This window comes from Anastrepha ludens, chromosome 5 (genome assembly GCF_028408465.1).
Source record: "Anastrepha ludens isolate Willacy chromosome 5, idAnaLude1.1, whole genome shotgun sequence".
NCBI lineage: Eukaryota > Metazoa > Arthropoda > Insecta > Diptera > Tephritidae > Anastrepha > Anastrepha ludens.
Window position 1 is genome coordinate 58,927,005 of NC_071501.1, and position 15,536 is coordinate 58,942,540.

General features: G+C 36.3%; 1 protein-coding gene across 5 annotated transcripts in view; it reads right to left on the reverse strand.

Moving 5' to 3' along the window:
- LOC128864022 (CUGBP Elav-like family member 2) overlaps nt 1–15,536 on the reverse strand; it is a 197,667-nt gene that overhangs the window by 117,190 nt on the left and 64,941 nt on the right. For 3 of the 5 annotated variants that reach the window (XM_054103489.1, XM_054103490.1, XM_054103491.1), the window contains exon 2: nt 1,609–2,072. In XM_054103489.1, coding sequence (XP_053959464.1) covers nt 1,609–2,072 — 464 coding nt within the window. Of the gene's footprint in view, nt 1–1,608; nt 2,073–2,883; nt 3,328–15,536 lie in introns of those variants that run through there. The other 2 variants (XM_054103493.1, XM_054103492.1) reach the window with 1 other exon arrangement.

Consider the following 15,536-nt stretch of genomic DNA (forward strand, 5'->3'; position numbering starts at 1 on the left):
TTAGTCTCGAGCTAAATATTGGTCTTTAGTTAAATGTGAAGTGCCAGATATATATATGTACATACTTTGTATACCGTAATTACGGCAGTGCAGTTTTTCATAATTTTGAAGTAAACGCATTTTTTTGCTAAGGAAAGAGTTCTGTGGGGAGTTTCGATGCGATATCTCAATTTATGTTGATGTTCTCCTTTGAAAAATTTGCTAGAAGACCATAAATAGCTAAATCACTTCCCTACCGATATAATTATATAAAAATATATAAACGAAGGGTATTTTAAAAAATTACCATATGTGTTGTTTTAATTTAAAAAATTTTAAATTTTAGATTCTTTCAGGTTTCACTACTTTTGTTCCAAATACGGCTAAGCACACCAAAAGACGTATAATCTTTATATCTGTCAAACAGAAATTGAATACGCCATACAACTGAAACTGTAAATATCATATAATCGTACATATGTTCAGTTCATGTGTACCAATACAACAAATTAGAAGAATCTTCACAGCGAAATTCTCGGCTACGGCGTTTGCTAACCAACATTTCAGAAACATTTAGGGCAACTGAAGCACATCTTTTGTTATGAAAATGCAAATGCAAAAGGCAATGATTTCTTGTTACTTACCTAGAGGCGACCACTATTAGAAAGAACTTGTTCTGTGATTTGGTGTTTCATGCCCGGGATTCGAAACCGGGCCCTACGAGTTGTAGCCACGCACAAACCCAGTCGACTAGAGCAGAATCATTGCGAACGATTTATTCTCATTTAATTTCGATAATAGGTATATATATTTGTTTACTCTTTCAGAAAAGTATACACAGTGTTTTTTAACTATACAAGGCGGCGCAAAATTTATCACCCTATCAGAATAAATATAATTTTTGTAAATGGAGTCGTTCCTCAATCTTATTTGACCTTAGAAAACTAGACAGCTGCAGTACACAAACAGATAACCAAATTGAGTGCTATACGGCCCAAATAAGGATGTCCAATAATAGAAGTATTTTTTTTTTAGTAAAAAAGTATTAAACAAAAATATATATTGTATGGCCAACCATGTAAATATAAGCGAAGACTGGAAAATCGAAAAGTGTAGGCATATTGAGTCTCAAGCATCTCTTTAGGTTAAAAGAAGAAACCTCTATGTGACGTAGTCACTTGCAACGGCAAAGTCAATGCGTCTCTATAAGTGAAAAACTTGCTCGCATGAAAAACTTCTAAAAGCAAAAAAAATTTTCCGACTACCTTCGACTCCGGTTATCCAGGGTTTACTGTATTTTATGAGTATGTAGTCTTGATAGTATGTAGTTGCCTTTATAAAAACGAGCCTTTCTTAAGAGCAGCAGTACCGGCTTCTCACTAACCAAAACTAAAACCAACAGAATTGGTATTTAATTAATTTGAGAAGTACATGTTCCGTTATTTCATAATTTAATATGTAGTATGCAGCTACGTTCGATGAATGAGAATACTACATATAATATAAATGAAAATACTTATTAACCTCCAAAACAGTTTTTTCGCTTTTTAATTTGCCGGAATTTTATTATTTTAGCCAATCACACCGCTCTCCCACTTCCCAGTCATACACTTATTAGCTCTCGCTTACCTTTACTGATTCCAGTCGCCTTATCGCGCAGAACATTTATCGAATGCACTGAACCATACTCTTCGAACATCTCACGCAATTGTGCCTCATCCATGGATTTTGGCACCTGGCCAACAAACATTTTGATATTGTCTGGATCGGGCTCCTTCTCGCCGAACGGCACGTCGGCATCCATGCGGAAGCATGATGATTCGTTGTCGACAACATTCCGATTGGCACTGCATGTGTTGTTGTTATTGTTGCCATTGGCATTACAAAGACTTGGCGGTCCACTGTTGTTATTGCCGTTGACAAGACCTGTGCTGCTGTTGCTATTACTGCTGTTGAGCAGAGACGGACTATTATTGAAGCCATTGCTGCTGTTAATGCTGCTGTTATTATTGTTGTTTCCCGGAGTGGATGTGTGAATCGGACTGTTGGGAAGGCTGTTAGTGGTGCTGCTTTTATCACTCATGCCAAATGCACTGTAACGAAACGATTTGAAAAAATTTAACTAAAGGCATTGGATATTTATATGTATATCTCTGTATATATGTACATATGTATGTACATTCTGTATGTAAGGGAAAAAACATTTTTGAGCTGTTGATATTAGAACGAAGATTTTTACAAGTATTCGATTTGATATTTGGGACGAGAGTGAAGGAGATAATTGAAAAATTCACAAAAACAACCTAAAAAGGATATGATAAATGAGGCACATAAAAATGACCAGCAAGGAAAGAACAGACTTAGCAACAGCCACGAAAAGTAATAGGGATATGTACGTGAAAACAATACGTCAACTGCGAAGTGACTTAAAGAATTGCGAATCGTGTAGAAATTAAAGGATGCAATGTGGCAAAGCAGGAAGTACATGAACCTAGATAAATGAGAGGAGAAATGGAGTAGAACTTTTAAATTAATCAATTTTCGAATATTTCATTTCCTTTCAATATATCCAGTACCAGTCTTGTCTTTCTAATATCGCTGAAGTTTTCAATTTTCAATGCAACGTTGCGCCCTTCTCATTACAGTCCAGGAGACAAAGACGATAACGGAAAAGTAATGAATTGAGAAAAAATAATGTAAGGTAATTTATGGAATTAGAGCCATTAAAATAAGAAAAGAGTTTGAGAAGAAACACAGTACGTAGTAATTTATTTTACAATATTTAGCATTTATATTCTATAATTGGGAGACAAACACATTAAGAGATTTTATTTATATGTTCAAGTACTTAAAACATATAACCCGCAAATCTTAGACTTACATGAATGCAAATTAGCTACTCACTCAATATAAAGGTTATGTGCCTTTTCCGAAAAATCGAATATGGTTGGCCTATTTCCGAGGAAAGTGGATGAGTGGCTGCTAAACATTTTTTACGAATATCCTTCAGTTTCACAAGTTTTCACGCTGCACAATTTATTTGTCTACGCAATATACACTTTTAACGAGTAACCGTTTTTTTCGTGTATGTAACACCGACAGATCACCAGTGAAATACAAATTAAAAATGTATAGCAAAAGCAAAAATGCGCTTAAGAATGTAAAATTTAAAAACAGTAATTTTATTGGTACTCTATAAAAGTCACACTGGAAATTCAATATTAAACTTTTTAACAGTGCACTAAATACACATTTATGAAAGAAATTATAAATAAACTGAAGGTTATTGCAGCGAAAGACCTAAACTTCGATGTGCCTCTGTACACGACTTTCAGACAAATGAACGAGAGTATATTAAACTTCCAATAACGGAGCCGGCAAAGCCATCAAGAGTTTAGTGTTCGATGGAGACTTTGAGAGCTTAAGTTTTTTTTGTAATAGCGGGACTTTGCATACCCGAAGAAATATATTATCAAAAGGTTCAAATAACGAAGCATAATTAGCGATTCTTACATACTCTACTATATATTTTTCAATGCACTATCAATCTCTTATATGCAAAATCCATAATTGAGAAATTTTGCGCGTGTTTTCTAAGCAGGTTAGGACAATTTAACTTTTTGTAAATACAAAATACACTTTTTTGTACTTTTTTCGTCTGACTTTTTTTAAATAGGCGAAATCGGTAAATTAATGGTACTCTCTCCTTGTAACGATAATTGTACAAGCAACCAGTAATTCAATAAATTCGTTAAAAGAAACTATCTAAAATTATCTCAATTTATTTGTTCATACTTTTTGACATAGAAGCACTTCATAAAACTGAGCAAAACCTTATTTATTGAGTCGTTGCACTCGGTCTCAAGATTTTGTGATTAACACACCCGGTACTAGTAAAATGCGTAAAAACGTTCAATATACAATGTACATATTTCGAACCTACGTAAATTCCTATACAAGTATTTGAAAGTATGAGTAAAGCTCTCCAGTTCAACAACAACAGTTCAGTTTGAAGGCTTTTGACATTCAAAATGCTCATTATTTATTTGCACAGTTAGGGAGGAGTTCCAATAATGTTTATAGTTAAAATTTACTCCCAACTGAATTAAATTGTGGGCGTAAAAACGTTAAAGTACGGGAGTTTATCGTATTTCTTTCGCCCACTTTTGTAAAACCCATGGCGTGATGGCCACAGCATCGGGTATAACCTACGAGAATATATTTAAAACCAGTAGCAGTTCGAAAAACAAAAAAAAAAAAAACAGTGCACTTTATAAAACTTTGATATTTAAAAAGTAACGCCCCTACGAAGTGGGCGATATTAATTAATGCAATTTTTACAAAACAAAATAAACCTCTATTCACTTTTTAAACCTTTATCTCTTTGCGTCGAATACGCTCGCCATTAGGAAATGAAAATGGCTCGCCAAAATTATTAAGCATGTTGAAAAAGTAGTTAATTTGAAAATTAACTCTTTAGTTGACTGACCTATTTTAAATCGCAGTTATGGTCAATAAATCACCAGTCTATGACAGGTTTCTCTGGAATTTTCAAAACGGAAATTATACATAAAAAATAACTTCGGCAATTTTCAACCGGTTTTTTTGAGCCGTGAATTTGTTTTCTTCCACTACTGTTTCCACTCTAGTTGCCCTCCAATTCGCTCCACGTCTGTTTTGAACTCTTCCTTTCAAACTCAACCCCTCCATTTTTTTCCATTATGCAATCTCCGCTCATCTACGCTTATTTCACCCTTGCTTAACCTTTTTGTGCACTACCCATTGTTTTCGAGCAGTTAAAGTTTGTGACTTTTACTACTTGAATCTTTCTACATTTTCTTCAGTGACGAACAACTATACAAGTATGTACGAGTATGTAGATCCGGCTACTCCGGCCATCGCTATGTGTAAACTCTTTGCCGTTATATTTCACTGCATTGTTTCTTCTTCGTTTCTCGCTCTTTTCCTGTTTGAATACTTTGCCTAAATGTTGTTTGTGTTTTTGGGTTTTTGCCATTTTCTTGCTCGCTCATTGTTGATAGCATTTGTAGCGTAAAGTAGTTTTCCGGTATCCTTAAAGAAGAAAATTATACCAATGTTTCGGTATGAATGCTGATTGTTGAATGCACATTAACTTTTCGCAACACAAAGCCTACAGCAAGCAACAATCAATTAGTAGATGACAAATGCTAACCAAGTTTTTATTAGCTTGAATTACTATTAAAGCAAAATAGACTAAAAGTTTTAAAGCAGCTATTTATATACATATGTGCTTACAATACATAACAACGGGTTCTCAAACATTCCTATACCTTCCCTATCCATCATTAACTTAATCCTTACCTAGTCTTCTCTGTGCTATGTGAACCCCATGCTTCGCCTTTTACTTCAAGTAAAATATTCTAATGTGAGTATTTATGCGTAACATAATGCAATTTCTTTAGAGAAAGAAGCGATTCTTATTACCAAAAAACATTTACAAACATCAAAATAAGAATTTAGAATTATCGCTCTCTGACTATATTTGAGTTTCTCCGTTCTTATAAATATGTAGGGTAGCAGCTTCTGCTCCAAATTTGGATAATTTCATAGCATTGCCATTTTATACTAATTGCTCTCTTGGTCTCAAATGGACTCTTTCATCAAGATTGAAATGAGATTCCTGTGATTCCGGCTATGCGCCCTTTAACTCGAATATCAAGCGTAACTAAATGTATACCAATCTTTCTTGACGTTATGGTTTGAGCTGTGAAAGGAGTAATTTTATATAATTGTTTCATAGATATTTTTATAGGACAATCAATATGATTTCTATAAATATGAGCCATCTCAGACCGTATAAATACATAAGCACAAACAGAAAGATTTCCACAATTATGTGAAAGAGGAAGAAATTTTGTCTTCATGGGAAATTTCTACACATCTGTGTATGTACATATATATGTAAAGGATCGAAATATGTATGCACAGGCTTCATTTCGCAGTGTGATACAAACGTATTGTGCACATTGAGTTTCGACTCATTTTGGTGCTGAATTTCACTCGTTGGCGCTATCAGGGGCGAACTTATGACTTTTAATTAAAGCACATAAAATTCTCATTACAAACAAAATGTTGCACCGATAGTTCTATACTAAGTTCCAACGCATTCGGATGGTGCAAGATTAGATTAACCCCAAAAATATGCAACGACCAAGTTTCCCTACTGTAGAACAAATATGATACTTGCACATACATATATTAATACTCGTATTAGGGCATTCGGAGAGACTGCCAGCAGTTGCTGCAACTACGAATTCGAAGGCGACAGCTAAAGCATGGCAATAGTAGGCCAACAAGCTGACAGACAGACGGGTAGAAATGTCGGCAAGTAGCGGACAGATGGATTGTACAGCGTGATTGGGTGAATATGTGACGTAGTCAGGCAGCAGGAACTGACAGAGGCAAGCTTTAGTCATCGCTCGAGTGCAACGAATTGGTTGATTGGCGCGAACACCCGCGAAAACGAGGGCAACAACTACATACCATCAAACGGTTGCACAACTGCAGCAACTATTAAATTCTTTTTTGCTGCTGTTTTCATGTTCTTAGTTTTTCCGCGCACAAGCGGCAATCCATCTTCATCATTCGAAGCAGCGACCACATAGCGCCTCAAAAGGATAATCAAATGACTCGGAATACACTCTGGCGCATCACTCCACTACCTCTTTGACCCTCTTACTAAGTTCCTTGCCGGCAGAGCAATACAATGCAATGAAACTTCTTCATATTGAGGGATAAAACTAAGAATTTACTCGACTTAACAAGAATATCACATTTGTAACAAATCAAATGGAATTCAGTGTCTTCAACTTTCATTTTTATTTCACTTCAACGTAATCTTGAAGCTTTTGCTATTTTGTTTGTTTTTTATCAACGTAGTGGGAAAATATGTTTCCATATATTTAAGAAACTCTCGTTCATCCCTTCTTATTATATCTATGTATGTATGTATGTGAAGAAATATTGGGCTTGACATTTGATTTTTACCTCCAAATCAGAAATGTGAATTTTTTGCTCCATCCCAAAAATCGAGTTTAATTCAATCATCAGGTGAATTACAGAAGTCATTTTATGACATTCTGCTGTCGTAGTTCTATAGACACTTAAAATTTTAAGATATTAAGCTTGCGGAGGCTTAAAAAGTATTTTAGCAAATATGGGTGTTAGAGCGTTCTAGATACAAGTAAAAAAACTCGTTGCGTTCTCCCAAGGTAAAAAGTCGGAATAGGCGAAAAGAAATAAGTTATGTTTTTAATCCAAAAGGGTATAGAAGCAACAGCGAAGCGATGACTCCAATGATACCGTTCTGATATTATGAACGTCGAAAAAGAAAAAGTGCAAAAAGCTTAGTACACATACTACTTATACTCCTTTTCCAAGGCAGTTTGGTACTGAAAATGGGCGAATTTGATCAATAACCACCTTTCCCATATATCGGTAATTTTGAAAAAAAAAAAACCTTATATCTCTGTCATAAATGAAGCAAAATTAGTGAAATGTGGTAAAAGTGATAAACCCAAAGCTAAAATACAATGAATGAAAAATGTTGGAAAATATGCTTAGCCATACCTATGTTTCGGTAAAAGCGTGTATCTCAATAATGACAGAAAAAACTCGCCCAAACTTGGTACTAGTACTAAGTTAGGTTAGGCAGGTTGCTTGTTTAAGACAAGACACTCGGTGTCCCTAAGGGCCATTGTGATACAAACATTTGATTTCCTTCCCCTAACTAAGTTGCTTAAACCACTTAGAGCTGTTTAAGCAGGTAACTGGTTCCATGTGTAGAAGTCCACGCAAGTGGGGAAAGTTACTGATCGCCATTCATTTAGGAGTGGCCAGGGCGATTCTTCTGCATATGGTACAAGCAGCTCACAACGTCCGAGTTTAGCCTACATATCCTCTGGGTAGCTTCCGAGCACCCATAGCTTCCAAAGCCTCGGATGAGAACTACCTTTACTGATGACAACCCCTGCAAACGAAATAAGGATAATTATAATTATAATTTCGAGGTTGTAAAAGACTTCGTTTATTTAGGAACCAGCATTAACACCGATAACAATGTCAGCCTTGAAATCCATCGTAGAATCTCTCTTGCCAACAAGTGCTACTTTGGACTAAGTTGGCAACTGAGCAGTAAAGTCCTCTCTCGACGCACAAAACTAACACTCTACAAGATTCTCGTCATGCCCGTCCTAACGTATGGCGCAGAAGCCATAGAAGCCAAGAACATCCGATGAAGCGACGCTTGGAGTGTTTGAGAGAAAGATTCTGCCCAAGTTGGCAACGGCGAATATCGCAGACTATGGAACGATGGGCTGTATGAGCTTTACGACATAGCGTAGCGAATAAAGATCCAGCGGCTATGTTGGCAGGGTCATGTCGTCCGAATGGATTCAAACGCTCCGGCTTTGAAAGTATTCGATGCGGTACCAGCTGGTGGTAGCAGAGGAAGAGGAAGGCCTCCTCTGCGTTGGAAAGATCAGGTAGAGAAGGACTTGGCATCACTTGGTGTGTCCAATTGGCGCCGGTTAGCACAAGAAAGAAACGACAGGCGCCCTTTGTTAAACTCGACCAAAATCGCGTAGGCGGTTATCGCGCCAATTAAGATGAAGAAGAAGAACTGGTTCCTCCAGTTAGACATTTTGCAAATTTCCCAGCTCCTCAAAGAAAAAATTGTCAAGATATTTGGCGCGGCTCTTTGAAGTGCAGGACATTCACAGAGGAGGTGTTGTAGCGACCCAATTTCTTCTTCATGTCCACAGCTCCTGCAGAAGTCGTTATGAGGTACACCCATTCTACTGGCTAGGGCAGTGACCCGCACCCGTGAAGTGACCCGTTATAACACTTGTGAGGACACTGGTAGTGATCTGTTGAGTCCAAGCAGAGGTTTTATCCTTTTAATATTCAGTTTTGGCCAGAGCGCTTTGGAGACCCTACAGTTAGTGGTCAGAGACCTTGGTTTCCGCGATTACGCTCAGGTCAATCGCAGTGTATAATTCGTTTAGAGGGCATATGCCCTCCACCACTCGTTGAATGTCAAGCTCAGAGCCTTTCCTTGCACACTCATCCGCTCTTTCATTTCCCTTCACTCCAGAGTGGCCGGGAACTCAAAAAAGTGTGGTATTATGTTGTTGGATGAGAGCGACTTCCTGCATTCTTTAACACATCTTGAATTGATGCGCGTGGAGGTATAGCTGTTCTCGTGGTTGCTCCGGCATAAACTGTCTGGTGCGCATAATGTAGGATTTTTACCGGAGATTTTCATGGACAACTCGACGGGCAAGACCTTCAGAAACAATAAACTCCCTCGAAAGGGCCCTTCAAAAGAATGTTCCTCGTCGATTCTGTATCGCCAGCTAATGTTTTCAATTCACGGCGAACCTTATGTACATATGAATGGTGCGATTTGCGCATATAACGGCGATAACTGCATCTCTTCATTTATAGAATTAAAATGTAGCCCTCCATGTCCTATCTAAAAACGCATGTCCCGACTGGCCAATGCTCACTTTAACTAGTGCCACAGTTGGTTTTATATTTATATGCTTAATATTTCCTCGGATAAGCGAATAAAACCAAGTATGTATGTAAGTTTTGTGACAATTTCATATTGCTTCTATTTCCTAAGCTATGTAGTTCGACTCTTTGCATACATTTTGTATAGGCTGAGTTCTTCAATTACTTCAGATTGTTCTGGTTAATGAATGTGGTATGCTTGTGCTTGGCATACATACAGATGAAGCCGCTTTAAGGCCTTTATTGCCCATTTTAATCTCGCCAATGGAGAACGTCGACCAACACTGCGCAAAGAACTTATGATTTCCTAATGCACCCAAAAAGTGTCTAACTCATATCTCGAAATGTGACCATTGGTTGTGGGGACCCTTATTGGCTGACAAAAGAGACGAGTCAAGATACTGCACGGTGCGATGGCCCCACCAGGATAATGAGTAGTTGCAGTAGCTCGGCAGGTATGACAATTGGTCAGCATCAAATTATACAACATCACCATCTCTATTCATTATTTGCCTCAGCGAATCACTGTACCTTCATTCATTAAATTCAACAAAACTAATTAAGCAAGCTTGAAGTAATTTACTGACGACACCGCCCATTCCCACAGACACACACATGTATCGCTCATTCGTTGCAAGAGTATTATAATATCATACAAACAAACTTTTAGATAAGTAAGCAGAAACTATTAGCAGCTTTTCTTTTATGCTGGGTAAATGCATGGCGATATCCGTTAACGGCTCTCATTAGATGAAAATGTAAAGGCATAAAAAAGATAAACTTCGAATCCGTTTCTCTAGAGTCTTCGAGCTTTTAAATTATGACGTTCTTCCAGAAAACTTGCAATATACTCTCGTACTTACATCCATATGTGAAACGCTGATAATTTGCAGCAAGCAAATGCATACATATAAAAAAAAATTGCTACTTGTTTTTAATTCCTCATATACTCGTATAGGTACATACGAGCATACGAGCACACTACGAACTTTAATGAATCAACCAACGACTTCGGCAATAAAGCTAATTTCTGCTGGAGTGTGCCAACACTTACAAGAACACACACAAATGCATACACGAATGTATAAGGTGTTTCGTTAAGACCTCCTGCTTTGAAATTTACAGAATGTCGTAGATCAGTTCACAACTAAATCTAAATGACTGGGCAATTGTATTTAATTTTGAACTTTTCTGGTATTTATTTCAAAAATGTCTGATCGTTTTATTGTAGCGGTCGCCGTAGCCAAATGGGTTAGTGCGTGACTAGCATTCGGAATTCAGAGAGAACGTAGGTTCGAGTCTCGGTGAAACACCAACATGAAGAAAAAGTTTTTTCTAATAGCGGTCGCCTCTCCGCAGGCAATGGCAAACATCCGAGTGTATTTCTGCCATGAAAAAGCTCCCCATAAAAATATCTGCCTTTCGGAGTCGGCTTGAAACTGTAGGTCCCTCCATTTGTGGAACAACATCAAGACGCACACCTCAAATATGAGGAGGAGCTTGACCAAACACCCAAAAAGGGTGTACGCGCCAATTATATATACATATTTATTGTAATAAAGAGTGAAGACAAGGAGATAAGGTATAGAATATTGGCATTTCATTGGTAATTTTGATAAAGTTTTCGATAAGATGTTGGCTAAATTTTCTCAACAGCACGTCGAATATTGGCTTGCACTTTCGAAATAGTTTTAGACATATTGGCATACATATTTTCCTGCTAAACTAGTTAGAAAAAAAAACAAAATAAATCAACGGTATATTAGAACTCAATTTAACAGTTTCCTGGATTCCTGAATCAGAATCCAGGATTCTTTTTATTTTTGGAACCGTTTGAAAAAATGTCTAATAATAACTGAAAAATCCGGATATTTATTTTTCTAGCCCTATAATACTGGTAAGCTTGGATTAATATTTTTTTACGCCCAAATAAAAGACATTTCCGAATAAGCAATCGATTGCTTTGATCCTCTAGAAAATACATAATTTGTCTGATATTGGAGGTTACTGACATTCCCAACCTATTACAAACGAAGTTACAATCATAATTCCATATATGCACGTATGTAAGTGAAATTCTCCTAAGGATGCATGTAACAGATGTGGAATACGTAATTGATATCAAATGAAATATGACTGAAAAAGATTGGAAACTGCAATGTCCCAACTAGGGCCGCCACTTACTAAAATATTTTTATAAAATTTAGTGGTATTTTCGAGCAAAGTATAAGGTTTCTCGCACCAATAAACAAACTGCCTTGTATATTGAAATAATATAAATTCTACTAATAAAAAATAAAAGTTTGAGTTTACCAATCATTTTAAATGTATGTATTTCAAATAAAATAAAAATCCATACATCATTTTTTTAAATTTAAAATTACGAGTCCTAGATCGTGTCAAATCGAGTTATTATATTATACATTGGCCGCATATTCACATAACTGCGACGCGAGATAAAGACATTTTCGAACAGCCTCTGCAAACCTGACAATTGCTATGGGTTGTGCATGTAATGCTCCATGAAAGCGTACAAACTACGAGTACAACGCTGGATGAACGACACATACAAATGGTGCTGAACTCAATACAGGCGGTCATAATGGGACACCCAAAAGATATGTATGGATATACGAATTATGGTATAGGTGACTCTGCTTAATTCTAATTATAAAATTTAACTAAAAATCGAAATACGCTTACTTATTAATCTTTCCTAAGCAAATGGTAACAAAGTTTGTTGTTGTCGGCAAATAAAACTCCTGGTAACTTTTACATTCGTTTCTGCAACGCAGGATTTTGTAACCACAACACTTGCTCGTATAAGTACATATATGTAGGAGCACCGCGGTAATAATGACAGCTGATGTTTAATTACTTTTTAGAAATAAAGACAAATACGAAAGTCTATTTTAAAAAATTAACATGATTAACCTATACTTACTTACTTTATAGCTTGTTTTGTTTAAATTTTACACCAAAAGTGGCAATAGTGTTCCTTAACATATTCGAGTATAAGTATAGTACTACTACAACAACATATCCAGCTCGAATATAAAGAAATAATGCCTAGAGTTGCGGTTACTTGAACCGGTAAGAAGTTTTAGTAATAAAATTTGGCCGGTTACTAAATTTCTCCTAACGAATCACACTGTAGGAAGATTTTCGAAATCCACAAAAGTGGCTGACTGTTTTCTTTGCTTCATTCAGCAATGAGTGCAGGCAAAGGCAGTACCCTGGGACTAAATTACGCCGGAAAAGCACACATTGAGTGTAGAGGATGGAACGTTTTGTCAACATAAATTGATGAAGAAAATCAATCTCAGCACTTTCCGTCACCAACCACTTTCCTTGCTTAATGCCCTGGCGTCTCTTCTATTTCGTGCACACATTTATTGAAACTATATGAGTGTATTTGGTTGCAGTATCTACTGCTGTCGTGCAGTTCATTCGACTACACACAAGGACATTACGATATGAGCAAATCTAACAATTTGATTTGGGGTTGTGGGTCGGAGCATTAGAAAGTATGTCAAAGGCGAAGTAGTGAATAAAGGAAATATGACGAATAGTGGCAGCAGCTGTTAAATGATGTTAACTTGTAATAAAAACCGAAACAAGTGTTATTAAATTCTCCAATTTAATCATAGTTTATTAGGGGCTAGTCTACCTACTTGATTTTCAAATCAATAGAACTTTCTTCTGAGTCCGAATTTATAATTGTTCTTGACTTAAAGAAATTTTTTCCATTTTACATTGAAAAATGGATAAAACTTTAAATCTGTAGGTATTATGAGCCGTGACAATTATTTTGGAGGAATATTTGTTTGTAGTTTAAATATCCTTAAATCGTCCCTAGGAGTCCCTGAAAAAGTCGCTATGGCTTTCCACCTGCGGCCTTAAAGGGGTAATGTGAGTTCGCTCAACCGATGTGTTAACTCGGGGGTACATCAGTAACCAGCCGACTTGGACCTGGTCAGGAAGTGTTCATTGGACGAAAGAGTAGCCTGTGTTTTCCGGGGACGGTAAAGCGTAGGTCAGGCCTCAGGAAACTGGGGTATAAGCATTGTCTCCGAGGGTCCACCCGTTCTCGATTGTTTCAGTGCGTCCCCTGCAGACGATGCGCTGGTTAAATAAAAAGTATGGATAAAATTAAGGAAAAAAGACAAAAAAAAAAGAAAAATAGCAGAACACCATTAACGGTAGAGATTTAGAGCAGAGCCCTTTCGTACAAAAACCACGATTACTTCGCTCACCACCACAAAAAGCGAATACGCCTGTTACGAGCGGTTCATCGCCAATCATAATGATATTACAGCCATTCTGAAGAACTTCAATAGCAACTAGCCAAAGCAGATGCGAAAGAAATATGTTTAGGGTGCGATTAAAATATTCGTAATCCAATCTATTGCCCATACATATAATTCTTATATCCAAACTCTGTAGCAAGCCTCTAAAGTTAACAAATTGTATACTAATACTTTTAATCAAAGTACATCCAAAAAAATTTCAATAATACTTGTTTTTTAACAAAATATTCGTTTGAACTATAAGAATATAAATTTTGCAATTGAATTAAAAAAAAAACGCCACATTTTTCTGAAAAACAAAGTTTATATTTCTAAAAATGATAATTTTTAATGTAATAAATGAAAAATATATTTAAAAATATTTTTTTAGAATTTCATTTGAAAATACTGCATTTTTTTCACTTTCGATCAGGAATAAAAAAAACCTGCTAGTCTTGCGCAATGAAAACTTTATCAGTATTATTATTAAGTTGAAAGTTTATTTATATTTATATTCCAAGCATTTAGTATATTGCTTGCAGTGATTCTCTTCCTTATATGTCATCATTGTCTAAGAAGCATCCGAAAAGGTCGCTTTTATTAGAAAAAACACTACTAACTTCAATAATCCTCAGACGTTGAAGTCGCTTTATATTGCATTAGTGAGAAGTCACCTAGAGTATTGCTCGTTAATAGGGAATCCATACTACGAAATCCATTCTAAAAAAATTTAAAAAGCATAACAAATTTTTACCAAATAAAATATACTGGCCAAGTGGTCCCCTCATTATATTAGGTGCGCAATTAAGTTCCCGCTGTGTGGCAATAGATGCCGCCAGCAGTGTGTGTTAGTCGATTCTAACATAACCTAAACGTCATAAACCAAGCTTAGACATATGGTAAGCAAACTGTTTCGACACATTAGTAATTTTGTTTTGGTATCATATACTTTTGATTTTGTGAAAATGTCTGATTTTGTGCCGAATTATCGTCATTTACGGGAAGTGCTGATTTTCCTCTTTCATTTGAAAAAAAAACGACGGCTGAAGCGCATCGAGAGCTACAAAGAGCTTATGGAGATGCTGCTTTAAGGGAAACAACGTGCCGAGATTGGTTCCGTCGCTTTAAAGACGGTGATTTTAATGTTGACGACCGTCCGCGTGAAGGAAGGCCAAAAACGAATAAAAAATTATTAATAGGATATTTTAGCTTGTAAAAAAATCGTGCTTTTAGTCTAAGCTTTTTATCTGAGCATGGGTATGTGATAGAGAACATCTATTTATATATTCTTATTAAATCGATACCAAGGAAAAACAAGCACATCGTACGCCTCAGATAAAATCAAAATTTGGTAATTTGTTGAATAGTGTAAAGAGGAAAAATTAATTATAATTTCCTAACTTTTCCCCGGGCTTCAATAATTTTTCCTAAGTAAAACACACTGAACAAATTGTAGCAGTACAGAAAATGTATCTTTGTGTATTTTTTTGGTCTCCAGAATGTCAATATCTATGAACTAAGATTGAGAGCTTAGAGTAATTGAAGAAAAATTTGACAATTCGGACATCAAATAAAAAGAAGAAAAATGAAAATTTCAGCCCTACTGCTGCTACCTGTTTAATGTGTTTTAATGTGTCCTAAATCTTGCTTCTTTTGATGCAGATGCCCTCTTAAGAAACATAGAGAAATCGCAAGATTCAGCTAATAAGG